Source organism: Pristis pectinata, chromosome 8, assembly GCF_009764475.1.
Source record: "Pristis pectinata isolate sPriPec2 chromosome 8, sPriPec2.1.pri, whole genome shotgun sequence".
NCBI classification, from domain to species: Eukaryota; Metazoa; Chordata; class Chondrichthyes; order Rhinopristiformes; family Pristidae; genus Pristis; species Pristis pectinata.
The window spans coordinates 30,699,347-30,725,807 of NC_067412.1; the positions used below are offsets into that span (position 1 = coordinate 30,699,347).

The 26,461-nt window shown below is 41.7% G+C and overlaps 1 protein-coding gene across 2 annotated transcripts; it reads left to right on the forward strand.

Moving 5' to 3' along the window:
• The first annotated feature begins 523 nt into the window (after positions 1-523).
• Positions 524-24,480, forward strand: lfng (LFNG O-fucosylpeptide 3-beta-N-acetylglucosaminyltransferase). 2 transcript variants are annotated; one of them, XM_052021097.1, is made up of 8 exons: positions 524-1,075; positions 14,294-14,342; positions 15,434-15,536; positions 16,924-17,077; positions 18,081-18,166; positions 19,028-19,193; positions 19,297-19,382; positions 22,391-24,480. In XM_052021097.1, the coding sequence occupies exons 1-8, from the start codon at positions 611-613 to the stop codon at positions 22,455-22,457; spliced, it is 1,176 nt and encodes a 391-aa protein (XP_051877057.1). In that variant the 5' UTR covers positions 524-610; the 3' UTR covers positions 22,458-24,480. The 2 variants fall into 2 exon arrangements, with proteins under 2 accessions (XP_051877057.1, XP_051877058.1); XM_052021098.1 differs by having other exon boundaries at positions 15,437-15,536.
• Positions 24,481-26,461: the final 1,981 nt, after the last annotated feature.

A 26,461-nucleotide genomic window follows, 5' to 3' on the forward strand; every position in this document is an offset into this window, starting at 1 on the left:
ACATAGGTGCTGCCTCTATTTATCGATAATACATTATATTATCATTATCAACATTAAAACTTTTTATTAGAAAATTGGGCATTGGTTGGCTCACTATTCCACACTGAACTCTCCGTGAACACTCACTGAGCAAATTCCGACACACTGGTCACTCACTGACACAGTTCCACTCACTGTATATACTCACTGCCACTGTGTACACTGCAAGGCACACTCACTTTGCGTGCTTTCACCAACATAGTAATCTCACTGCACACTCACCATGCACCTTCAACTGCTACATTACCGCAGTACACTCACCACCTTGTATTATAAACCTGTGCATACTGGCAGTGATACCTGGCTATGCACACTCTCAGTGTTTCACACAGTGCCCGCTCTCACAAGCGCCCAGCTTGGCGCTCTTGTGTCCTCGTTACTGGGTGTCGCGGTTACAGCGTCGTTAGCGACCGGGAGGCGGGGCTCCAGCGGCTGACATCAGCCGTATGTTATATAAGGGATGGAGGAGCGGCGAGGACAGCTAATGACTGGAGAGTCACAGTGAGCCACGCATCCGGATCTCTCGCAGGATTTCTTCACCTCCCCCAGCAGGTGCAAGGGGGTCGCCACGATGCCGCGCGGTTGCGCCAGGAAGCTACTGGCCTCGCTACTGGGGGCTACATTCACCTGGCTGCTGGTGCTGATGGTGGACCAGCGGCAGGAGCCGGTGCAGCGGGGGCTGGAGCTGCGGAGCCGTTCCCTCCAGAGCTGGCAGAGCCCCGGGGACAGTGGACAGTGGGAGGAGGAGGAAGAGGCGGCGACCGAGCGGCCCCAGCCGCCGAGCGGCGCCCCTCCACCGGCCCGGAGCTTCAAGGACTACTTCAGTGATCTGAGCCGGGCCAGGGCACAGGGAGCCGGCGGCGGGCTGCAACTGAAGCCGAGGCTGCAGCCCTCAGAGGCGGCCGTCACTCCCAGACCTTTCCGGGACGACATCACCATCGGCGACCTGTTCATCGCGGTGAAGACCACCAAGAAATTCCACCGCTCCCGGCTGGAGCTGCTGCTGGACACCTGGATATCCCGCAATCGGGATCAGGTGAGCGGGGAATAGCCAGGACATCCTGGGAGCACTGCTGAGGTCACAGTGTAACCGGGAGGCTAATTTGGACGAATTGCACTAAAGAGCCACTCTAAACCGGACGCGGCTGTCTTTTAACGTTAATTATAAATTACTGTATCTTGTAGGACTTTCCTCTAAATGCGAGTTAAACGGGGCCGCTGCGACTCTGTGTCCGCTTCCCTGAGCCGTCTAGCAGTCAGCGGGGTCTCCCTCACCTCGCTGCCGGGACTGGGACAGCTACAGAGCGGGGGCTCGGCGTCATTCCCACCGTCTCTCCCCGGTGAATGGGACAGAGCCCCGGTGCCCACGGGTTGAACCTGCCGGCTGCCCACCTGGCGCAGGCGCTCCCCCCCAGATCGGTCTTAAAGACATTCCTATACACACATCTCCCCTTTCCCTTGCATTTTCTTCCCGCTCCCTCTCCGCCTTTGCCTCCTAAACCAACAGCTTATCTACGTTTCACATTGCTTCTTGCTCAGGTCATATTATGATTATTGCAGCTGGTTAGTCAACCCCCGCTGTCTTAACAAATATTTATCTTTCAGTTAACCGATCATGATCACATTGCAATTTGTGGGAGCTTGCTTTGCGTTTTCCCGCATTACGGCAGCGACTGCACTTCAGAAGAACTTCATCGCTGTAATGGGATTTGTGACCTCTTGAAGGGGCGGGTTAATAGTGCGAGTCTTTGTACATTCTGATCTCATGCAGGGTATCCCAGGACCACACTTTGTAGTCTAGGCATGTGTATGGGCGCTGGAGCTGCCTCCCCCCGGTTAGGGAAGTAGGGACATGGATCTTTACTAATTGTAGTCCCAAGATTGAGATTTTGTGATTTTAAATGGTTTAACGCTCTGGCAATACTTTAAACTGAATTGATCATGTTTAAACCCCCCCTCCCCCCCCCCCCCCAAACTACAACGGTAGAAATGGTATTGACGATTTCTTGTATCTTGATAATTGCTAAATCCAAACAATGATAATCTTTAAAGAGGAATTATGCTGTCTTTGAAACACTTTAAAGTTCAGTTTCATGATTGAAAATCGCCAATATCTGTATAATTTTGATGTATTGCTAACTTAATTAGTATTGTATCATTAATTATGTTGCTTCAGGGTGTAAGGAAAGGAGTGACCATCTACTGTTTTTTTTGTTCTTGTTAACGTGATTGAGAGAAAAGAGAGCACAATATTTGTCTTTGCAAGACCCCTGGAGTCTTGAAACAAGGGCCTCCATGCTTTGTCAGCCCTAACCTGATTAAATAGAGGGTTTAACAGAAACCAGAGGCTTTAACCAGCTTGCCTGAGCAGAATGTAGAATTAGGCTGGGAGCATAGGGCATGGGCTTGTGTTCCCAGAGAGCAATAACAAGACAACAATAGGGGGGAACCTTGAAGAATGCGAGCATTTCAAAGAAAAATAGGCAGGAGCCTCAAACTTTCCAGGAATGAAGATTACTTGAATGAGGCAGTTGAGACAAATGGGGTAATTTGGTATCCTAATGGCATTTCTGACCAAACTTACTACAAAATGGTTTTAAATTGGGTTTGATTTTCCCCAATAAAGACGCAGTCAATACCCATTAAAAACAAAGTTTCATTGGGATGAACCCTCCACATTGTGCAGTTCTGTTTCTCCCTGTTTCTACCTCTAACTTCTACCCTGCACTCCCCCCACCCCCCCCCCCCCACACACACACACACACACACACACACACACACACACACACACACACACACACACACACACACACACACCTCTCCCAGCCTCCTGGGAATTTGGAGAATCGGGCCATGTAATGTGATTAGTGATGGTGTTCACTCTTTGACTTGACTGCACTTGTCAGTTGTAAAACAGATTCTGGAATCTGACTGTTATTCATTGAGTCTGATAGTACTGGTGGAAAAAGGCGGTAGAATTTGAACAGTTTCCGTGCCGTGGGAAGATGCTGTGGGACAATTGTTCTTTTGAAGCCCAGGTACCTTCAGAAAGCATGCAGACTTGAAACCTTTAAAATGGCAACTTTTGAAAGATGAAAGGAAATGCCTTGAATCATGTAGTCAACAGGAAGATGTATACCAAGGCCAGGTAAATGGTTAAGGGTGGTAATATAGGTTGTGTTGCTCAGGAGCAAATTGGGAACCATTGCCTAGACAACTTGTCAAAATGTAAATTAAATTCTGATAACTGTTAAATATTTTGTACCTGATATATTAGGAGAGTTTCTGGTTTCTGAGTCGCTAATACAAATGCATTTAAAGCTTTAATGTTAGCAAAAATTAGTCTTGGGCCACATGGGAAATGCAGTTGAAGCTTTTCTGTTGATGTCATTGAGCCGTATTATAAAAGTCGTGTCAGACCTGGAAAATAATCAGATTAGAATGCTGGGTTTATCTGTCAACAGAAACTTACTTAAAATGAATTACTGCTGGGCATTTGGATGCAGTCACACCTGGTGACCAGGTTTGTCTCATCAGGGTTTGTTATTGACTGCTGTAGTGATGAACCACTTAGTTCCAACAACATTACACAATCCCACAAATGCTGATCTAATAAGATCTGAAACTATCACATTTTAATGTTCATGCATTATGTCTAAGCTATCCAAGCATGCTAAATCAACCAAAAATTCACTCAAAATAAGTTCCTTTGGTTTGATATGACATCACCATTGAAAAGATTTTCTTTTAATCCTGTGATAGCTTTTTTCCTTGGTGTAAATTGTATGTGATGCTCGTAGCTTTGTAGTCGTTCAGCTCGTATCCCAAGCCTGAGTGATCGTAGTTCAGCTCTCACGCTGTCTCCTTGAAGGCTAACAAAGCCCTTTTCTGAAACCAGAGAATGGAGCCCCGGCCTCTTGTGCTGGGCTTTCCATGGGAACGTAGGAGATGAAGCTATGGATTTGGAAAGAAGAGAAGCTGAGGTCAGGTTGCCTGGCGATGGGAAAGGGTTCCCAGCTTATGATGCTTAAAGTGACAGTAAACAGCTTCCTCCTCCTTAGTTTCAGTCAGCTAACCATTGCCGATGGGTTTAATATCTACAGTTATAAAAGATTCAAGCTATGGTATTACAGCCTTTAAGAGAATCCCAAGATTGTCACATCTTTTTACATGCATTTTGTTGGAGGTATTAAGAATAGATAAATGTACTAGATGGCTATCAATGACACTTATTTTCCTGCACAGGCTTTACAAGGTGTGCTGGCCAGGAAATCAACCTTCCTCTGGTTATTGTTTGAGTTAATATGTATAGCTGTTGTAACATGAATGATGCATATAACTCTGGCTCTATAAATATGCCAACTAAATGTCTATTATGCTCCACAAGTTTAGTGAAAATTGTATCACACTGCTAACATTATAGATGAACATTTAAAATAAAACTGCCAACAGTGAAAGTCTGAAATAAAAACAGAAAATGCTAGAAACACTCAGCAGATTAGACAGCATTTGTGGAAAAAGAAATAGAATCATTAGGGTCTTTGGCCCAAAGCATTAACTCTGCTTCTCTTTCCACAGACACCGTCTAACCTGCGGAGTATTTTCTGCTAACATGGTAGTCTACTTGTGAAATGGGCGATAAATATTAGCACATGCAAAATGAAAAATATAATGGCACAATAAATGTTATTTCTGCAGAATCACCTGGTTCCCAGGTGCGTGATGTTGCCATAGTGTAAATGTATCAGTCTGTGTTAGGAATCTGCTTGCAATGCAACTTTGATTAATTAAATATTGTAAATTGATTGAGGAGTAGAGTAAATGGGTAAAAGATATCTTCTGCCCTTGCCACATATATCCAGCCTCCTGACTGACTCCATTTGGTAAAGTTGTTCTGGTTTTGTGTAGACTATGGTAGAAGGAGTTCATATGGGTTTGTGTGAGCACATCCAATTTAGACCCAAGAAAGGGATCCGAGGAGTTTCTAACTGATAAGCTAGGAACTGTAGAGAAGCAGAGGGACTTGCTGGGTCGAAGTACAGAAATCATTAAAACTTGTGGATGGTTACAAAAGATTGAAAAGGCTAATGAAACGCGAACCTTATTGCAAGGGGTCAGGAAACTAAAGGAGGTTATGCTGCACACAAAGCTTTGGTTTGACCTTTTATGAAGTACTGTATTCAATTCTGAGTGCCACACCTCGGGAAGGATGTGTTGGTCTAAAACTGATTGCAGTGTACATTCAGCAGAGTGACAAAGGGACAATAAGGGTAATGGACTTGTATTCACTTGGATTTAGAAAACCAATGGTTTATTGTTTAAGATGAGAATGGAATTTGATAGGGTAGATGGAAAGAGGAAGAAACTATTTCCTCTGGGAAGTCCAGGACTGGGGCGAATCTTAAAACTGGGAGTAAGGTGCTAGAGGTTGATGAGAAGCAACTCATCTCAAGGGACCATTGTCCCAGCAGCTGTAGGGCCTAATTGAATGGGGGAAAAATATTAATGTTAAGGGATATGGAGCAAAGGCATACAAATGAAGTTGTGGTTCAAGATCAGCCATGATCTAACTAAATCTTGACACAGGCTTGATAGCCTGAAAAAAAAAATCATAGCTAGACTTTAAGCAATGGTTGCCAATAAATGAGAGCCTGTAAATTGCAACTTGTACCACATGGCTGTTTTGAGTATTGGCAGCAGCATCGTGTGATCCACTGTACAATGTGAATAGAGTGAATCCCAGAGTGCTAAGAATGCACCTCCACTGAAACATTAGCCTGTAGGCTAACTCTAAAAGTTCTTGCAGCTGCCACCTGTGGTCCCCTGTGTATCATCTGTACAGTGTCTGCAGCAGCTGAGTTGCTGCTGTTTTGTTTCTTTTGACTTCTGTTCAAAAATGTTTTTTTCCATTTTTTTTTCAAAAGTGGTATTGGGGTCAAAAGGGGAGTTAATAGGCAGCAGTCCAGGTTATTTTTAGCTATTGCTTTAAGCTAAACAGAAAATATTTTCTCTTTATTGAAAATGCAGGCAAAAAGCAATTTTGATTTCCCGTGCATCAACGTTTAACAAAACGTAGCAGCAACGTGTGCGCTAACTCAGCTTGTTTTTTGGAATGGTGGGCAGGTGTTGGGATGGGGTTTAGCTTTTGAGGGAACGCCCCCTCTACTGTCTGACTATAAAGCATCTGTCAAATGTTCCTGCACTCTATTCATCAAACAAAATATATTCCTCCCACTTTAGTTTCTGCCTCCTTCTCTCCCTTCTCCACCCCCTACTCTGCAAAGGATGCTGTGGTCTGCACCTACTGAGTGGGTGGAGTGGGGAGTTGGGGGAAGGACGGTGGAGGTTGGTTAGTTGAGAATCTATAGCTCTTTGCTCAGTGCTCCCCTTCCCCTTCAACAAGCAAACTCAATGGTCAGTTTAATACCAGAAGGGAGGTTGTGGCTGCATTGAATTTACTAACTGCACTGGATAATTTTGGCTAAACCAACAGACAAAGGTTTAAATTGCTGGGATGCAACAGCTGGTGGAAATAGCTGAGGACAAAGATTTGGGAGGGTGAAGGGGAGTGGCTATGATAAGCAGTAAATGTCCAGGTGAATGCCCCTTTCCTGACACTGCTACACTATTCAGTTTCTCTGCCTTTCTTTCTCTGCTTGTCTCTGTATTAGTATTTGATTTTTCTGCTCAGCTGGTAGCACACTTGCCCCTTAAATCAGAAGATTGAGAGTTCAAATCTCTCTCCATTGGCATGAGTATGAAAATCCAGTGTGATGCTCAAGCGCAGAATTGAATGTGCTGCACTTGGAAATGCTGTCTTTAAATGAGACATTGGCGCAAGATTTCATTGTTCTCTTGGGTAAATGTAAAACCAAAACAACAATGCTGCTTCAAAGAAGAGCAAAGGAGGTCTCCGGTGTCTTGGCCATTTTTTCCCAAGTCACTATGCCTATACTATTAATTGGTCATTATCAGATTTCTGTGGGAGCTTGCTGTGCACAATTCAGCACACTCATTTCCTATGTCACAGTGGTGGCTGAAGAAGGTTCTTAGTTTGGCTCTGAAGAGCTTTATGGTGTCCAGAAAGGAATGTGTAATGTGCTGCCTAAATGCACATTGTCTTTCTTTGCTCCTGCATTTCTGCAGTTTTGTGGGATCCAGGAATTCTGTATTAACTCCCTAGGTGGCCTTTAAGTGTGAATCTAGGTAAAGCTGTTTTATTGTGGCAGGAAGTTGGGATTGTATAATTGGTAAGCTTTCTGTTAGGATTCACTGGGTAGCAAACCGGAGTTGGATCCCCTCATAAATTTATAAAATTATAAATGTTTTATTATCTAAATTATCCCTGCACTGCTAACCATGAATAACTTTTTTTTACAGTACCCTTATTGCAGAAAATGTCCCAAAGTTTTCATGAGATCATAAGCAGCCAAAATTTGACAATGACAAGAGGTTTAAGGAGGACAGAGACCGAGAAGACTGAGTTTCTACAAGGAATTCTAGAGCCTTAATGGTCTGTCTGGTTATCAAACTGAGGAGCAGTAAATAGAGGGGTTGGAATTTTTAGAAAGAATAGTTCTTCATTGTTTATACTTCTAGTATAGAAAGGGGGCCAAGAGGAGAAAAAGTATCTCAGAAGATGAATATGGCAAAGATTTTGGGAACCTCCGGCCTAAGTTATTGTCAGTGCTTGATCAAAGAAAGTGGGATACGTAAGGCTGAGTTGGAGGAAAGTGTTGTTTTGGAAGGTTGTGGGAAAGAGGGATGAGCTGTGCACATACATCAGTGGTCACAGTTTGCAAAAGTTGTGGGCTGATTTTAAAATTGTTTACTTCCCCCAAAAAGACTTGCAGTTTCAATGTTTTTATTACTCTGACCTCATATGCCAGCTTTATTTTCAAGATATGCATCTGCAGCTCAACTGTCTTTCTGTTGATGGTTGCATTTTTGTGTTGGTGTGTTCCTCAACGTCTGGCTGCTTGGACCACTGTGTTCAGTTTACAGTACAAACACTGATCTGCTGTCTCAGGAGCCAAAAAGCACCTTGGGCCAGATCAAGCTGGTTCTAGCTCTGTTCCAACTGGTTAATCACAACAGTTTCTTTTGCTTGAGCAAGCACAGCAAAGGAAAGGCAACTTCTTTTCACTGTTTACCTTGTGGACTTTGGAATGTGCAAAGCGTGTGGGAATATTAACTGACTGCTGTTTGAGTGAGAGTGGCAGCATCTGGAGCCTCCCTTCTGGAGCTATCAATTCACCTGTCATAGATGGGGAAGGGAGGTGAGGCATGCAGCTCCAGGCTCAGCGTGTGCTGCACTGGGCTGGGATCATCTCAGCTTTCAACAGGCACGCTCTCCACCCCTGGGGCACATTGAAGTGTTAGCAAGTTGGGAACAGCAAGTGAAAGCAGCCACTGGTGCATACAATGTTTTGTCTTTTTTAAAAACACTCCACGTTCTTAGGGACTTGGAAACCTGTTAAAATAAGTGATCCAGCTGTCAAATGGCCACACAGGAGGCAAGAACCGGCCTCAATCACACACTTAAACATTCATATTTCTTTTGATTCCAGGTGGTTCTTCAACCTGTGCTGGGATAATTATTAGTTGTTGTATTGGTTTATTATTGTCACTTGTACCAAGGTACAGTGGAAAAACTTGTCTTGCATACTGATCGTACAGGTCAATTCACTGCACAGTGCAGTTACATTGAGTTAGTACAGAGTGCATTGAGCTAGTACAAGTAAAAACAAACAGTACAGAATAAAGTGTCACAGCTACAGAGAAAGTGCAGTGCAATAATGTGCAAGGTCACCTTATTGCACTGCACTTTCTCTGTAGCTGTGACACGGATCATTTTCCGTGTGTTCTCTGATACATAGTTATTTGCCTATTCCTTGATTGGTGGCATTGTTGTTTACAAAACAACAAGGGCATAATTTTCATATCATCAGGGTTCAGACTTGATATGAATGACTCCCCAAATTTTGAATTTATAGTTTGCAGTGAGATTGTTGGGCCGGTCTAATAGATCCAAGCACATGCTGCATTTTGTTTGAATGTTGGAATTATGGGTTTTCCACACCCTACTAAGCCTGAGGCTGAAAATTGGGAGTTTAGCCCAGTAAAGTATAAGGTGTTGAATCTCTTTCAGATGACAATGCATTCTTTCTGACCAATGCTGTAGTGGCAATTTAAAATAATATTTCAAATAAGTTCTATTTGAATTATTGTTTTAACATTACCATGCTTCCGATATTCCTTTCCCGGCCTGTGTTACTGAGCTTATCCACAGAAAATGGCTTCCTGCCTTTTTCTCAGATTTGGCTGACTTCATTGTTCGTAGTTCCTCCAGCCTGCCTTCCTGTGTTAGTCAGAATGAATGCTGAGAGAAAACAAAGGCAATTCCCAATTGAAAGAAAAGAATAGAGTTTGGGGCGACAATGGGGCCAGAAAACAATGTGTGTTTGGTTCAAAACTTGGGTATCTTACAAATGGATTCGTGTGAGATAAGAGGCCCATTTTTCTGAAGGAGCTGGGTTGACAGAGGTGTGCTGGTCCTGAAAATCTCCCTGCTGGATTAGTTCCAAATCTTAAAGGTATTTGTAACACCGCGGCCTAAGATAACGTGTGACTGCACTTCAGTGTGGTTGTTCCACTGAAATTACAAGACATCCCTTAGTTAATTCCCTTTGCATTGTAAGGTATGTTTTATTACTTTAATTTAATTGCTGGCAGTGTTTCATAATATCAGGGAGTCGGGATGCCTCCTTGTAGTTGATTAGTATTACAAGCGCACAGATGTTCGAAAGCTCATGTGAATGATTGAGCCCTATACTGAGAATCAGAACATGAGCAGTGTATTTAATACAAAGCCCTGCACTAATCTAAAGTTGAGCTAATTACAGGCGATTAACTGCAAAGTTAACCATACTACTTTTGGGGTGGGTGCTTCACCAGGTGTCAGGCTGGAGTGCATGGCACTGAACTGAACTAAACTTGTAAAGGCAAGAAGGGAAAAAGAGTATCAGTGGAAAAACCAAATGAGTTGTCAAGCTCTTATTTGTTGTGAGTTTTCTGGCTTGGTGCCAGGAGAGTCCCTGTGAAGCCTGAGCAGGAAGAAGGGTGGGAGTGCGCAAAGTGATAACTGTAGGGCTCAGATACAGGCTCCAAGGGGGCTGACTTTGCCTTTCCTGCTGAGTGTCTGTTCGAGGCAGAGACAGCCGGGCCGGCTGCTGGTTTCCGCAGTGGACATTCAGAAAGACGGGCAGTGGAGACAGCTGCATTAACTTCTACGCGCAGTCTGGGGTAGGAGACCAATGCTGTCCGTCTCCAGCCTTAAACACAAGGATGAAGCCATTTAAACAGCCTTCTGGATATTAAATTTAAAATTGTATCATTTGCTCATGTGGAAGGATCAATTCTTTGTTCCTGATGGCTCAGTCACTGAGTTTACTGCAGTCATCTCACATCTTTAAATCTTTCTTAACCCCAAATACTATGATTCTAGTTGCAATAGTAATAAATTCTCAGATGATTCAACCAAATTTAAGGGGGATTAAATCAATTAGATTTTCCAAATTCTCTTCTTCCCAACCCTTGCTACCCACTCACCCCCACACTAAGTTTTAAATTACAAGAGATGGGTCACTAGAAAACTTGCAGCCATTCAAGATTTGGCCCAATTTTGATATTCTTTACGTGACTTCCAGCTGGCTATTCAGCTTTGGAGTGCATCACAGTCTTATCGATTCTTTTTGCAACTTGCAGTAGGAGTCATGTGTTAGTATTTAGGAAGTGACTTGTTTCTCTACCCCACATCCCCTCCTTTGTTAGGGTGCATTGAGGCCTTGTCACCCCAAAAGAGATCAGCCAACATAGGTTGGTGATTAAAATTGATTACTTTTTGCACTACACAAAGCCATTGAAAACCTTGCTTTTTGCAAAATCAGCACATGGCTCAGTTGGCCTTCGTGAGAAGGATAGTAATAGACGTCATGGAGATAGGCAAATGGTGGATGAAGCTTCATGCTGAGGAATGTGAAGTGTTACATTTTGGTGAGAAGCATATCAACTGGAGGGCACATTTCTAAAAAGGGCAAGAACAGAGATCTGGGGATATATGTGCATAGATCATTGAAAGTAGAAGGGCAGGTTGTGAGTGGCTGTATAAATAGAAACAGTAAATAGAAGAACATGATCACCATGAACCTTTGTCGAATACTGGTTCAGTAACAACCAGAGTGCAGGGAGCCACACTTCAGGAAAAATGTGAAGTGTTTAGTAAGGGACAAGATATTTGCCATGATCTCCAGGGATGGGGGAACCAGAGCAGCTGGGATTGTTTTCTTGGAATAGAAATGGTTGTGAGGGGATCTGATGGAAGTATTCAAAGTCATGAAGAATATAGACAGAGCAGCTGGAAAGAAACTTCATATTGGTGGAGGGGTGTTGAATCAGGAGCCTAGAGTGAAGAAGATTTAAAAAAAACATGAAAAATATTTTTAAGGTCTGGAATGTACTGCTAGGATAGAGGCATTGGTAATTATGGTGTTCAAATTGCAGCTGGATGGATATCTGCAAGGAAAGAATTAGTAGTGCTATGGGGAGAGAACAAAGCAGTGGGACTGACTGGATTGCTCTTGCAGACCATTGTTTTTGAATGGCAGTTTTCCTATAGATGCAAGTAGGCATCTGGGAATGCTTATCGAGTGGCGGCTGGCTGATACTAGTCTCTGACATTCTACATCTTTCTGTTGCTGGATCCTGCAGGTTATATGTACAGTCATCAGCCAGGCTACTGGGGAAAATGAATGCAGGCACAGTAATAATACCCTTCCTGTCTGGGCTTGGTCACTTGTCCCACTTGTCAAGACAATTGCTGATGCTTTCTCACAAGTTCTATGGAGTCAGGCGAACAGTTAGAGAAAGTTGTGGGGGGTGGGGAAATCAATGAATTTCGGTCAGTGACAAAATAAATTTGATCAATTCATCCTAAACTCAGAAGCAAGTTAATGTGTACCTTAGTACAGAGCTGCTAATTTTGGGTGCCTGCTGGAAGGTCTGCTGAGGTGATGGTGTTTGCACTTTGGAGTGATAAGGGGGATTTGATTGGCAGGATCACAGAATCGTTACAGCACAGGAAAAGGCTATTTGGCCCAGCAGGTCTGTGCTGGCTCACTGGAGTTACCCCGTTGGTCTGATTTCCTCCACTCTTTCCCTGTAACCCTGCAAATTATTTTCCCTCAAGTGTAATACAATTTTGCTTGACCAGATCTATTTGCACAGTGCAACATTTTTTTAAAATTATCATCCTACAGTTTTGGAATTTTTATACATGATAAGCAAACCTCTTATGTTTCTAAGTATAAATGGATTTTCTCCTGCAATTTTATGTCTGGTGTGACAAGTTTAACAGGCAAGCCTTTATCTTGGATAAAACCGGCAGCAGACATTTAGGTTATTTTGTGCACTTCAGGAATGAGAATAGACCATAAACAGCTAAATCTGTGCAGGCTTTTAAATAGTTGGCCTTCAAATTCCATCAGCTCTGCCATTAAGGAAGGCAGTTGTGTGACACAATGATTTTTGCACAGTTATTGACCAAAATAAATTGTGTTCTGGTCACATGAAGCTGTTAATGGAGCCAGCAGGTGGTCAGGAGGAGTCTCTTTAACTAAGGACTGAGCTTACCCTCACCCCTCCCCCTCCTTTGTTTAAATTGCTCAGCTGTATGCTAATTGGTTAAAACATGTTTTTTTAAGTTTCCTTGCTTGGCAACTTAATTCAAGCACTGAATCCTTGCTATTGTGAGGAGTGCTTAATGCGGGTGGGTAGCAGCACGCCTTGAATACACAGGGACTTGTGCGGCAGTGGAGCAGAAATTATGCTTTTTGTTTTTCCCTCGGCAGTTCCTTCCTGTCTCCCTCAATTGTTTTGTGTACTGTTCTCGACAGCTGTTCCTCCAACACAGGTTCTCCCTACTGTCCATAAATATTCTTCTCTACCGGGGAGTTGAATCCTGCACTGCGCTACCTTGCTGTGCCTTCTATACTGTCCCTTTCCCACCCCCGGCAACGTGTGAACACGTGGATTCTGCTACCCCCCTGAAGTTGGCCATCCAGATTGGCTTCACGCCAGTTGAACTTGAATGCACGTTGGGCCCAGTTTAAAACTGCTCTGTAGCCTGCACTCAGACCTCTGGTAGCTCCGAAGGCCATGTCACTGTGTAAATATGCATAGTTAGCTGTGTAAACATGCCCCTCCGTGACGGTGAGAAGTTGAGCGGCTGGCGGCCCGTGCCAGTGCCTGAGGTGTTGGACTCCAGGTGCTGTTCCAACCTCAGCCAAAGTAAATAGTTTCAAAGGGAAGTATTTGATGGAGGTTGAAGAACACTTAATGACATCAAAGTAATTGCAGGGCTCAGGTCATCATATTTTGAAGCAACTTGTCCTTTTATGTTTAGAATAAATAGAAATGATTGGCCTTTTTTTTACTATATATGTTCTCGAACAGAGGGTTCGACTGCAACCTGTCGCTTGGCGGTTAACGTGCTTGCACTTTTAAACACTGGCTGCAGGGTTATTTCTTGCTGAATGGCGGTACTCCTTGGTGACAGGCTATGCTACAATGGCCCCAATGTTGAAGGAGCCCAAGGGTCACCCCTCCTCTTTGTCTCACTTTAGCTGTGAGGCTGGGATGCTGTGGAGATCAGAACCGGTTGCTATGGAAAGGCTGCGGCAAAACGCAGAAAGCAAGACAACAGATCTTTTTGTGGGGAAGCTTGCTTTTTTTTACTTCAACCCACCACTCCCACCCTTCACGTTTTAAGCTTGTTTGACTTGTTTAAGTGGCAGTTTGGCTCTGATTAAAGCAAAATTTATTCCAATGGAAGCTTTACTGGTGCAGCCTGTGAATGAAAGCACAAGAAGGGGAGGGTAAAGGGTGTGGGGGGAGTGGGAATAGCCAAAGATATTAAAGCTGTGTGTATGGTACTTGAGGGAATCTGACTGAATTGCCTTGTACAGATTTTCTTGGGCATTAACATAATGAATAATGGCATTTTAGCTTTCCATACTATTGCCAGTAAAATGATCATTTTTATAGATTGTTTAATTAACAAAACCTTAACTAAATAGGCACAAGATAGACATTATCCATACCAATAATACTCTACACAAAGCAATAAAAGTACTAGAAACAGCATCAAAGTTCTTGAACACAGAATTTAATCTATTTATCCTTTTTAATTTTACAGACTTATATCTTCACTGATGGAGACGATGAAGAGCTAAAGAAAAAGTCAGGTGAGCCATGGGATCACATTATGGGGCCACATCAGGTCTGTGCTGTTCCCATGTGCTTAGTTTGGAAGGAGTCCTTGGATCATGAATGAGCCCAGAAATGTTTAAGCCCTCAGTGTTGTGGAAGTGCCATCTACTAACTGAGATTAATTAACAAAGTTGACATGGATGACTTTTGATTTTAAATGGGTAATATCTAATTTGTTAAGACTACAAACAAATTTTATTCATCTAATACTTTAATTACTGTACAATTCTAAGGTGCATCAGAATTGAATTATCATAAAATAGGAATGGGTTGGAATGGGGCATTTTTCTTTTAACAAGACCACTCTTCAAGTAATGCACAAATTATTGTTGAGGGGTGACTAATTATACTGAATGTATGTACACAACTATTTCTGAAAATAAAGACTCTGGTCAGGTGAAGGAATTTAGATTATTGGTTGATCACTGAGATGTTTGTGTGTCATCCAGCAAGCTAGCAGATTACCAGTATTCACAATTTGAGATTTGAAGTCTGTTTGGTTGTCACTGTTCATAACCACTAATGCTTGGTCCCTATTCAGTTAATACTTTCCCACTATCTGCCACCTGTTGCATGGGATGGCCTTGAATAAAATTGATTGAGAGAGAAGAAAGACTCGTTGCCATGGGAATTGTGGCTGACTTGACTCTAGACTGAGGAAGAACATCCAAGTGATTCAATGGAAAGACCAGCTGAGCCCTGACCCAACCCCCTTACCACAAGGCTGCAGCTGTCTGCAAATTCAATTGTGTTGTTATCAAAAGCTACAGCTTAAATACTTTTAAGCCCGTTAACCCCTGGGTCATTTTGTATGGATCTGGGAAATCCTTTTAAAAATGGTGGAGTAAGTGGCAGTTTTCCTTCTGTTTTGAGATGAGACTATTCTGAATTTTTTAGTAAAACTATATGTTAAGCTTATTCTCATTTGTTTGAATGGGATTGTTGACTCCTTCATTCCTGATGTGGCCATGAAATGCACATTTCTGGAGTTTGTTTCGTTGTTCTAAAGGTTTGTGCCTGGTGCTTCCCAAGTGTATTGTTGCTAATGCATTTACTTTCTCACCAGCAGGCCACATGGTCAACACTAACTGCTCAGCAGCTCACAGTCGACAAGCTCTTTCCTGCAAGATGGCAGTGGAATATGACAAGTTTATTGAATCAGGGAAAAAGTGAGTACCAAAACAGAATGACAAGTCACTTGGGGGGAAGAAAGAGCAACAAAGTAACCCTGTTGTTTGCACTTCTGAGCCGTGTAGATCCAGTGGTCCTAGATTAAGGTCCTGTATGTGATAAGGGCTGATCTCCAATTACTAGTAATAGTTAGAATGTTACAGTTCTATTCTTTAGGAAGGTAGAATGCTGCCAGTGGAGATTCTTGCTTCTGGTTATCTTTTTAAAAAACTGATTCACAGTATGTATGGAAGATGGTAAGGAACACCTCAACTTGTGCTAGTGGAACTCCTGAGAAAATGCTCTGCTGATTCCTTGTGTTTGGGGTCACATAAGAAACACTTACAATGCCAGAATGCTAAAGGGTTGAGGTCATCACTAAAGTCGTGAGTCAGCAAAGGGACTGAAAGTGAAGAAAGAAAATTTAGGAAAACAACCAAAGTTTGAATGTTAAACAATAAAATAAACTGCTAGAAGAACTCAGTGGGTCGAACAGCAGCTGTAGAAGCAAAGGAATGGTTGATGATTCAGGTCGATCCTGCACTAGGAGTGACTGTAGAGGGAACAGCCAGTATATAGAAGTGAGGGAGGGGTGAGTCTTAAGAGGGAGGCAATTTTGTGGTTTAGCTTGTAGTGCATCTCAGCACATTCAAACTAGGTTCTGTCATCATTAAACCTCAGAATCCAGGAAATAACTTGGTTTTGTAACAGAGACATCACTGTCGTGTTGGATGCTACAGGACAGCATCTACAATCTGCTGGAAATGTGCACAGTAAATGTTTTCATTTAAGTTGCTCTTCCTGTTGTGCTCCTCCCCCACCCAGCTTCCCACCTCCAATAACACAATGTGGCACCATGGATCCTGTGTGGGACGGGTGAGTGGTGTGCCTGAATAAGCTAATTCACTGTCAGCAGGAGTGCATCTGAGGGAACTCCTCAATGTGTGTACTTTCCAGCAGGAATCAATTAATGGAGCTGGATCACCAGTGTTGTCTTGTGTGTGCCAACCTCTGGGGTTTTAGGCCAGTTGGACCTCTGCTCAGACAACACTGCCTGGGGCATCCAATTTCAATCATCATCAGCATTGCACCCAAAGATTTCTCACTGAGCAGTCTAGGAAAATTGTTAACATTGTGTCTTAGAAAATCATACACAGTATTGCACTGGTTAGAATGACTTACTCCATTCTCTGCAACTTTTATAATTTCTAAATCAAAAAAAAAACTTCGTAAATCAGTTTTGTTCTTTTGCAGTTCCAAGGGAGTATGGGGGGAAAGTGATTAGTGTGAGAGTGTGGATATGGCACCTTCGTAGGGTTTATGTGATTGAGACTTTTTCGTCAAATTTTTTGTTCTGTGAGCTGATGTTGTGTTTTCGCCTTTTAGATGGTTTTGTCATGTGGATGACGATAATTACGTGAACACCCGGACCCTGGTGAAGCTACTGGCACAGTACCCACACACTCAGGACATCTACATTGGGAAGCCAAGCCTAGATCGTCCAATTGAGGCCACTGAAAGGATCAGTGATAATAAAGTGGTAGGTATAATGATGGAACAGACTGGTACTGGAGATTATGAAGATTTGTATTCACATAAATGGTTGCCAAACATCTGAGGTCATGGCCAGAGAAGGTATTAAATTTACTTTTAAAAAGGAAGTTTTACATTTAAAGAATATTTTTCACAACTTCAGGCCATCACTGGGCTCTGCCCAGCCAATGAATTGCAGTTACTATAGAAAATGTGGCAGCCAGTTTGTGCACAGCAGGGTTCACAAACACCAACCTGATAATGAACAGATCTGTTTGTGATGTATATTGAACAATGTTGGGATATTCTCCCTTATTCTTTAAAATAGTGCCACACGGTTACTTGTATTCTTCTGAGGTGAATATAATTGGACCCTGATGTAACATCTCATCCAAAAATAAGCACCTTGGTAGTGAAGTAATCAATAAGACAAAATGGAATGGAGTAAAAATTCGAGCAGTCTTGTTCCAATAATATTGGATGTTGTAATCTAACTTGCCATGTAGAGACTGGCTCTTTGTTTAATTATGTTATATGTGCATTGAGGGTAGTTCAGGAAAAAGTTCTGATTCCTGGAATGCTAAGGTTGCTTTAAGGAACAATTAAACACATTGTGTTAAACTCATTGGAATTTGGAGCAATGAGAGGTGAAATTATTGAAACGCAAGACTTTGAAAGAGGTTGCTAAAGTCGATGTGAAAAAGGACATTTCTCTTCATTGTGGTTTGAACTATGGGGGACAGTTTCAAAATACCGGATTGCCCATTTAAGATGGAAATGTGGTGGAATTTCTTCTTGGTGTTGTGCATCTTTAGTGTGCTCAACCCCAGGTAGCTGTGGGGGATGAGACTGGAGGCAAGTCCAGGGTTATATCCTTCAGGCAGGAAGGTAGAATGGAGATTAAGATCAAGTGAGCCATCATCTTGTTAGATGGCAGATTAGACTCAAGGGGCTGTACAGCTATCTGAATTGTGTTTTGATTAATGTTGCATCTGTTTGTTTTCTTTCAGCGGCCAGTACATTTCTGGTTTGCGACTGGAGGAGCTGGATTCTGCATCAGCCGAGGCCTAGCACTGAAGATGAGTCCATGGGCGAGGTAAGGGTTATGATAGCAACTGAACTCCTTTTGATCATTGTCACAGAAAATAGGGGCGGCACAGTGTTGCAGCTGGTGGAGACATTTCCTCACAGCACGAGAGACTTGGGTTCAATCATGATCACAGAGATGGGTTTCCTCTTGGTGCTGTGGTTTCCTCCGGGTGCTCCAATTTCCTCCCACATCCCAAAGACGTGCAGGTTGGTTGGCTAATTGGCAACTAGTGCAGGTGAATGGTAGAATCTGGGAGGGGTTGATGAGAATGTGGGAAAAGTGAAATGGGATTAGTGTAGGATTATTGTAAATGTGTGGTTGATGGTTGGCACAGACTTGGAGGGTAAAAGGGTCTGTTTCTTGTTTTATCTGACTGACGGTATGACACGTGATGTGTGAATTTGCTTTTCTCCTGCAATTGTATTTTCCCTGGGAGTATCTTGAACAATCATTTAGTCTCCCCTGTTTTATTAAATGAAATGGAACATGTATATTGATTTATTTAGAGCTCAGAAGGGCAAATAAGAAATCTGCCTTATGTTTGTTAGTAGATTAATTGGCCTTTGTAATTGCCTCTAGTGTGTAGATGAGAGAATCTGATGGGAATGCTGGGGGAATAAGTGGGATTAGTGTAGGGTTTGTGTAAATGGGTGTTTGATGGTTGGTGCGACTTGGGCAGAAAGCCTGTTTCCACGTCCAACTTGCAAATATTTTGAAAGTTTCTAATATTTTAATCACATTAATGTGTAATCTAAATGGTTTTGTTGAATATAATGTATACTTGTAATCCTTTTAGTTTGAGCCTGGTGCTGGGGTGTTCTGTATGAATAGAGTCCAGCACCCAATTGCTGCTTTCTCTCTCTACAGCGGAGGTCACTTTATGAGCACTGCAGAGAAAATCCGTCTCCCTGATGACTGCACCATTGGTTACATTGTTGAGGCAGTTCTGGGAGTGAAGCTGATCCGGAGTAATCTGTTCCACTCACACTTGGAGAACCTGCAGCAAGTAATGAGATCTGACATTCCCAACCAGGTAAGCAGCATGAGTAGGAAACCGCTTGATGGCATTTTAAAAATGAAAACACCTACCCCTTGGAGTAACAACATGAACTTGAATGTACTGGTCTGTATTTCAGGTTACACTGAGCTATGGCACATTTGAAAATAAAAGGAATGCCATTAATCTGAAGGGGGGCTTTTCTATTGAGGAGGATCCATCTAGGTAAGTGTGAACTTTCTTCACAAATATTAATCCAGCACTGTCTAGCTGGACGTACTCACCATTAACATTTGTGTGGTCCATTCCTGACCTCTTAACAACTTAACAAAAACAGACAAAATAAACAGGAAACAACAAAACAACATTTTTCCAATTTGCAACTCATTTGGGAAGCTAATAAAGGGAAAAGTATTCATTGTATTAAATTATTTGTGATCTCACACATTTAGGGTAGATCATGGGGTGTTTGTTTATTCACTCAATTGAGGTACCTTGCAAGTATCTGTTACTGTGTTTTACAGATTGATTATACTGGTTAGTGGAAGAATAGGAAGGTGCTTTGGGGTAAATTGAGTTAATTCTCCTGGATAAAAGCCCCAGATATTGAAAACAGTGTGCATTGGCCATGATTTTCCATTTGTTAAAATAAACAACCAGATTTTCATGGACAGTGCTCTTCTAAAGTGTAATTTATGCTCCTGTAAGGCAGAGTTCTTCTCCAAGGTGCAGGCTTGTTGGAACTTGCAGTATGTAGGATCATAGGTTGCTGCTTCGGGCAGTAATTTACTTTACAAGAGCCAACAGTTTTGTGGTAATTTAGTAGAATATAATTCCCTTTAAAGCAGCTTGGAGGAGATGAGGCAAATAAAGAAACTTCAGCAGTCTGACAATTTGGAGTTGGTGGAAGGGTCAGGAGAGATGCTGCTGTGGAGGTTACCAAGTTGTGGTTAACATATACATTAGGAGGAGGGAAGAAAAGATCCTTGGAATGGTGCAGGCTGATAGGAACTATAAGCAAACAATTCTCTGGTGTGTGCCAACCCCCTCTAGCTGATGATGGGGTTGATGGAGGAGTGTTGTCATCGGGCTGCAGATTGGTTACAAAGGCTGAGAAAGGAACAGGTTATCATAGTCATAATTGCAAAAGATGTCATTAATGAATGATTACAGTTGTTTTGGTATTGTGGCAAAGGTAGAAACCCATTTGGAGGAATTCCAACAGGAAGTTCTGTGAAAGGCGAGTATGAACAAGGGAGGCTATAAGCACATTTAAAGTGAAGAGCAAATGGAACTAAGAGACAGGAAGGTAATCTTCAAGGACGTGTAAAGTTTTTGAGGATGGGAGTGATGGCAGATTAGAAGGAAAGGGGGTCAGTGCTTAAGGGGAGAGAACTCTTCTGGGGATCGAAGAGGTTGGGTGGTCTGAAGTTTGGTAGGTATGACTGGTGCCAGAGCTGGGACATGTGGACAGGGTGAACTTGGAGAGCATGAAGGAAGAAAGAGTAATTTAAGAAAGATGAGAGTTTGGGCCAGGAACCATAGCAATTTGGCTCAGTTGTTTGGGGAAGGAAGTAGCAGAGGCAGCTGACCAGATGGTGTCTCACTTGGTAGGGGCAAGGGTGGAGGAGATGGGAGAAGAAAAACACTTATATTTAAAAAAAGATTTTGTAGCACAGAACATAACCCAGTAGTTATCTCTGCATTGCAGATTGATTTTAAAATGGTGAGTCATAGTGGTAAAGGTAATGAACAGCTAAACCAGTTGTCTTCCATTTTCATTCAAGACTTTGTCCCTAGGGCAGACAGCTAAAGTGAGAGTGGTTTTAATTGAGGCTCTGGCTTGGAAGGTGAAGGCAGCAATGTAGTGGAACAGACTGGTGGCTGCAGAACTTATGATTATACAGTTGGTTTAGATTGCAGAAGTGTGTGACCAAGTGAATTGGGAGGGAGCTTTACCCAGAGGTGGACTCAAAAGGAAGTCTGATTAGAAGAAGTATGTAACCAGAGGCAGCCCTATCTGCAATTAAGTAGAAGGAAATAGTGTCATAGCAAGATCTAGTGAGACTTTAATGTAGGTTGCGGTTTATACTCAGGAAGTCTAAGAGCAGAGGGAATTAAACAGAGGAGATAACAAATTGAGGTGGAGGTTGAAACCTTGGGTAAGAAGTGACTCATTTCAGAGTTTTCAAGAAAGGAAAGCGTTGAAGATACCCTTGGTGATAGAGAACCAGGATTTCAAATGAGGCCAAATGTTTCCATAGAGGAATCTTTGATCAGGCAACTTCCCAATTACTTAGCAAGAAGTTCAGGAACTATAGGCATGACTGGTTGACTTCCAATTAGAAGGTGCCACAAGTTTCTAAAGATGAGGAATTATTTACTCTGGATGGTTAGTGGAATAACAACCATGTTTTTCTATGATTTGAAATTTCTACCATGTGCAATGTTAATCTAATAATTTGACAGGTTTCAAAATGTCCCTTTTTAATTGATTTTATCCAAGGCAATATCAGTTGGTCCATACCCAACATTGATATTATTTAGTTGTGCTGTTTTACATTATTAGGAGATGGAACTGAAGGAGAAGTATATTAAATCCTAACAGAAGTCATTGGCGACAGGGGAAGATGTGTTTTCAATGAACCAAGTATTGACATGACTAAGAGTATGACTCAGGGAGAGTAACAATTATTCCAAAGAGCCATTAAAGACGTACAGGTTAGGAGCTGTGGGCATGCTATGTTGGTGCTGGCGACACTCACAGGCTGCCCCCAGCACATTCTCAGTAATGCAAAAAGATGCATTTCACTGTTTCAATGTACATGTGACAAATAAAATAATTAGACAAGATATTTATTTATAACATGAGCAACCATGCTAGGGAGTGCCCTGTCCAGCAGTTGTCATAGTAACCAAACATAAATAATGAGGAAGAAACCAAATACCTGTGCTGTGATAAGAACTTTAGTTAATGTTACTTCCTATGTAATCTTGATAACTGGTGTGATTGAAAACTTTGCTTTCAATTCATTGTTTAAAAGCATTGAAATGTTCATGTGTTAAATAAACTCAGCTTTAGTCCACGTGATTACAAAATTCAGCATTCCATTCAAATCACTTCATTACCTAAAGTGGAAAATAATACTGGTTTGACTACAGGTCATTTTACTCTGAGAAGTTTATTTGATTCCTGTGCAACTAACCTAATCATTTATTTTTGTCTTCTCCAGGTTTCGATCAATTCATTGTCTCCTGCATCCTGATACGCCATGGTGTTCCCGCAGTGTTATTTACTAATCACTAACCTCGTCCCATATATCCCCAGTATCTGATGGGGTTGTGGAGACCACTGTCCGTCTGGCTCTTGTGTAGCTGCATTAATGCTCGTTGCTAGGTGGTAAGGCTGCTGTGCGGCCTGGATGTATCGATTAGTCTTTAGTATCTCCTCCTGTTCTTTGTCTTTTATGGGACAGAGCCATGTTTTGATTCTGATTCAGAACAGGAAGTGGTAGAAGGCAAGCAGGCATCACAAAGAATGAGTGCTTGTGTGTGCCATGTAATTATGTTTCCCCAAGTGTGAAATTGAAACTGTTGCTGATATATCGGCGAATCTTTTAGAATGTAAGCTTCTCCTCTTCAAGCCAGTTTTAAACACTTGCTGTTTTTTCTTTGTGAATTTCACACCATGCATCAAGAAAGTATTGCTACTGAGCAAGCTTTATATTGCATAGCATCTGTGTTTAAACCATAAATACAGATGCTATGCAATATAATGATGTTTCAAAGGTCCAATTTCAACTAATGCCATAACAGACAGGATGCGTTACAACTGATTCAACATTCTTAAAACTTCTGAAGTTTGGAAAATTATTCATGCCTCAACACTATCATGATGCCAGATAGGATTAAAAATAATTGAGATTTCCTGTAAGGATTTCTATTCTTTAACATCTGTGTTCATTATACATTTGAGAATATCATGGATAAAGCTTGTGTTCAAGGCTGGCTGCTGGAGGCTCTTGGGCATGGCTTCTGATTCTTCCTGAGGCCTGTCTGTATCTGAAAGCACTTTTCCTCCCTACTGAAAAAATCCTATCATTATTAATGGCACAAAGGAGCTGGCTACTCTTGAGACACTTCTGGGATTAATTTGGAAAATGTGCTGCACTAATACTTAATGGATGACTAGCTGATGAAAAAGTTTGTTTAATTCTATTGATAGTGATGGTTAATATTTCAAGCTGACATTTGAAAGTAGCTTTAAAACAGTGTTACTAACTGGAATACAGTGTTACAAACTGGAATACACACCCATACTTTCAGACTTAAAAAATAAGGGCACATTTTACATACTATATATTTACTTCCTGAGTTCTTTTTCTTGAAATGACAGTTCAAAAGTTTAAGAAAATATATTACTCCAATGTAGTGAATTTTAGCATTAACAAAACAAAAACACCTCTTTATTTTCCTCCCTTTCTCTCCTTTATTGTCCCCTTCTTCCTCCTGAAGTCAAAGATTCTGCAGAAGACCATTTGTGAGAGCTGGACAGATTGTGCCTGGTCACCGAACTGCATTCTATATACCACTGTCTAAATTGACAGACTATTTGGCCTGGGTAAGGCATCACAGATGATCTCACTTCTATTTTTGTACATGCACTGGCTGGAGATCAGAAGCTAGAACACTGGATATGTTTTCCCATCCAAATCTGAGGGCCTTGAGATTATTTGTAGCAATATCTCCTCCAGGATGAGAGAAATTCACAATGATCGACCAATTAGTTCACATAGATCAATCCTGAGTATTTTCCACGATGGGCAGTCTATTCTCCAGAGAAGTGTTTAATATTTTCCTAATATCTTCACCTGCCCCCTAATGGTGCATATTTGCAAGAATCCATCTTTCTTTCTTCCCAATTCAAGATTAAGGAAGGAACAAAGTCCCAAACAATATCCCATCAAGTTTGTAGCACTTAGAGCAGGAGGTGTCAGTCATGTTATGCTCTGTGGCAGTGACCCATACTGGGTTATTTCTAATGTGTATATTTATATGGACAGTATTTACTGTTCTTGTATTACTGTATATTTGAAATGGTTTCCTAATATTCAGAGATGGTTCTGATCTGTAAAAACGTGATGTTTGAATTTTTAGATTTCATTGCTTCTCTTATTTATATTCCAGCATCTGGAAACAAAATTGTAAAGCACTGTAAATATAATCACTGATACTCAGGGATGGAACCTGAATGGTTACAGTGAAAGCTGATGGTGACCCATCCTTTCCTTTCTAATAAAGGATTTTATTGCTCAAGATGAAACTTAGTTGTGTGATTTTTTTTTAAAAAAAACATTCCAGGGGAAGGTCCCTAAAATATATCGATGTCTTGGTTCTCCAGTGTGTTTAGAACGGCTCTGAAATTATGCTGGGGTCAGTTTTGGATTTTATGCCATCTATAAGCAACTGGCAAGATCAGGTTATGGGAATCCATACACAAAAAAAGAAATCATGTTTGCCACTAAGTGTTATTTGAGGTCCAGCATCTGCGATGTGGAGTGCAGATTATGTAACGTGATTGAACTTTGTGTAAGTAGAAGTGAAAATTACATATGACTGGTATAGGAAATCATTTATAATTAAACTTGACAGCAAAGAAATCATAAACAGTTCTATTGATGCTGATGGCATTGATTAATGGGAAGGGCACCCACTCTCTTGACCAGGAGGATGACTTTAGAATGTTTTCCATTTAAACTTTTATTTTTTATTTTGCTTATAGATTTCAGCAAAGCTTTTGAGACTGATCTTATAACTATCTTCAAACTGGTGTATTATAGCTGAAGGGAATTGCATTGGAGCTCCTCCTCCTGGTCTGACAACAGTACAGTATATCACCTAGAGAGAGGAGGTCCAAACTTTAAGGGCCATTTTCAGGTTGGAACAGGCCTTGGACTGATTGTTCCCAATGCTTTGATGTACATAGGTTCTGGCTAGTGCAGAGACATTAAACAGTGACATCATTTGCACAAAATCCTACTGTGGCCATGAGTATCACAGGCATCTTGCACTGCAGTGACAAAGTCTTAATCCTCTACAAGTCTTGATCTTCTCTGAGCCCACTGCCCCCTGAGCTTTCGATCTTCTGATTTCTGACTTGCACCTTTTAAATCTTTATCCTAAGAGTCTCTATCTTTTTGTTACCTCATTTCCTTCTCCAATATCTTAATAATTGTTAACTGCCTTCCAAATAATCCTGGGACAAGAAATTCTGCAGATACTGGAATCTGGAGCAATACACAGTGCTGGAGGAATTCAGCAGGTCAGTCAGCATCTATTGGAGGGAAATAAATAGTTGATGTTTTGGCCTGAAACATCAATTGTTTATTTCCCTCCATAGATGCTGCCTGACCTCCTGAGTTCCTCCAGCACTTTTTGTGTATTGCTCCAAATAATCCTACCTTTTTCTTCAACAACCTAATCTAGCATTTCCTCCACATTCTGGAGTGATCAGAGATCCCAAATGACACCATCAATGCCTTGTGGTTCATGCTTGCTTAAAATATCACAGCTAGGCCCAAGGACCATATCTTAAACACCTTTGATCCACCTCTTTGTTAAACACCTCTGTCCAAACTCAATCCATTTGCTTGGGGAGGGAAAGGTAGAGTAGGACAAAACAGATGAACCTGAGTGCATAACCTCACACTTCCCCACCGAAGACTCTTGTTGCTGTTCTGTTGATCAAAAATACACTGGAGTTAATTTATCTTCTGCCTTTTCCTCTGTGGTTATTTTCTTTTTGATCAAGCCAGCATTAGGAGCTCACCAAGTTGATCGAGGGCACATCATTAACTGACCACTATCTGAGTACCAAACTACATATAATTTAGCTTCAATTGTGCAAATAATCTTTTTGCCTGGAATTTTTCAATAATCCCAAAGCATCATAGAAAATCTTCCTGTTCCCATGTTAGCTCCCATCCAACTGCTAACAAAACCTAACCCTGAAATAAAGAATGCTGGAAGTCATCTTGGTCAGAAAGATGCTTTGGCTTGATGACCTGTCCTCAGTTCTTCTTGCTGCTTGGATCACATTGATTCAGTTTATTCATTGGAAAAACTGCATTTATTGAATATTAACCACACAAAACATTTTCTCTACTGTATATCTTTATACTGTACTAGTTTTTGGTGCAGGAATTAGTCTTTTTTTTAAAGAAACATTGTGCTTGCCTATAGCTCCATAGTCTTCCTTGCAGGTCAACTTGTCTGACTTCTAGGCCTGCACATTGAAAATGTTG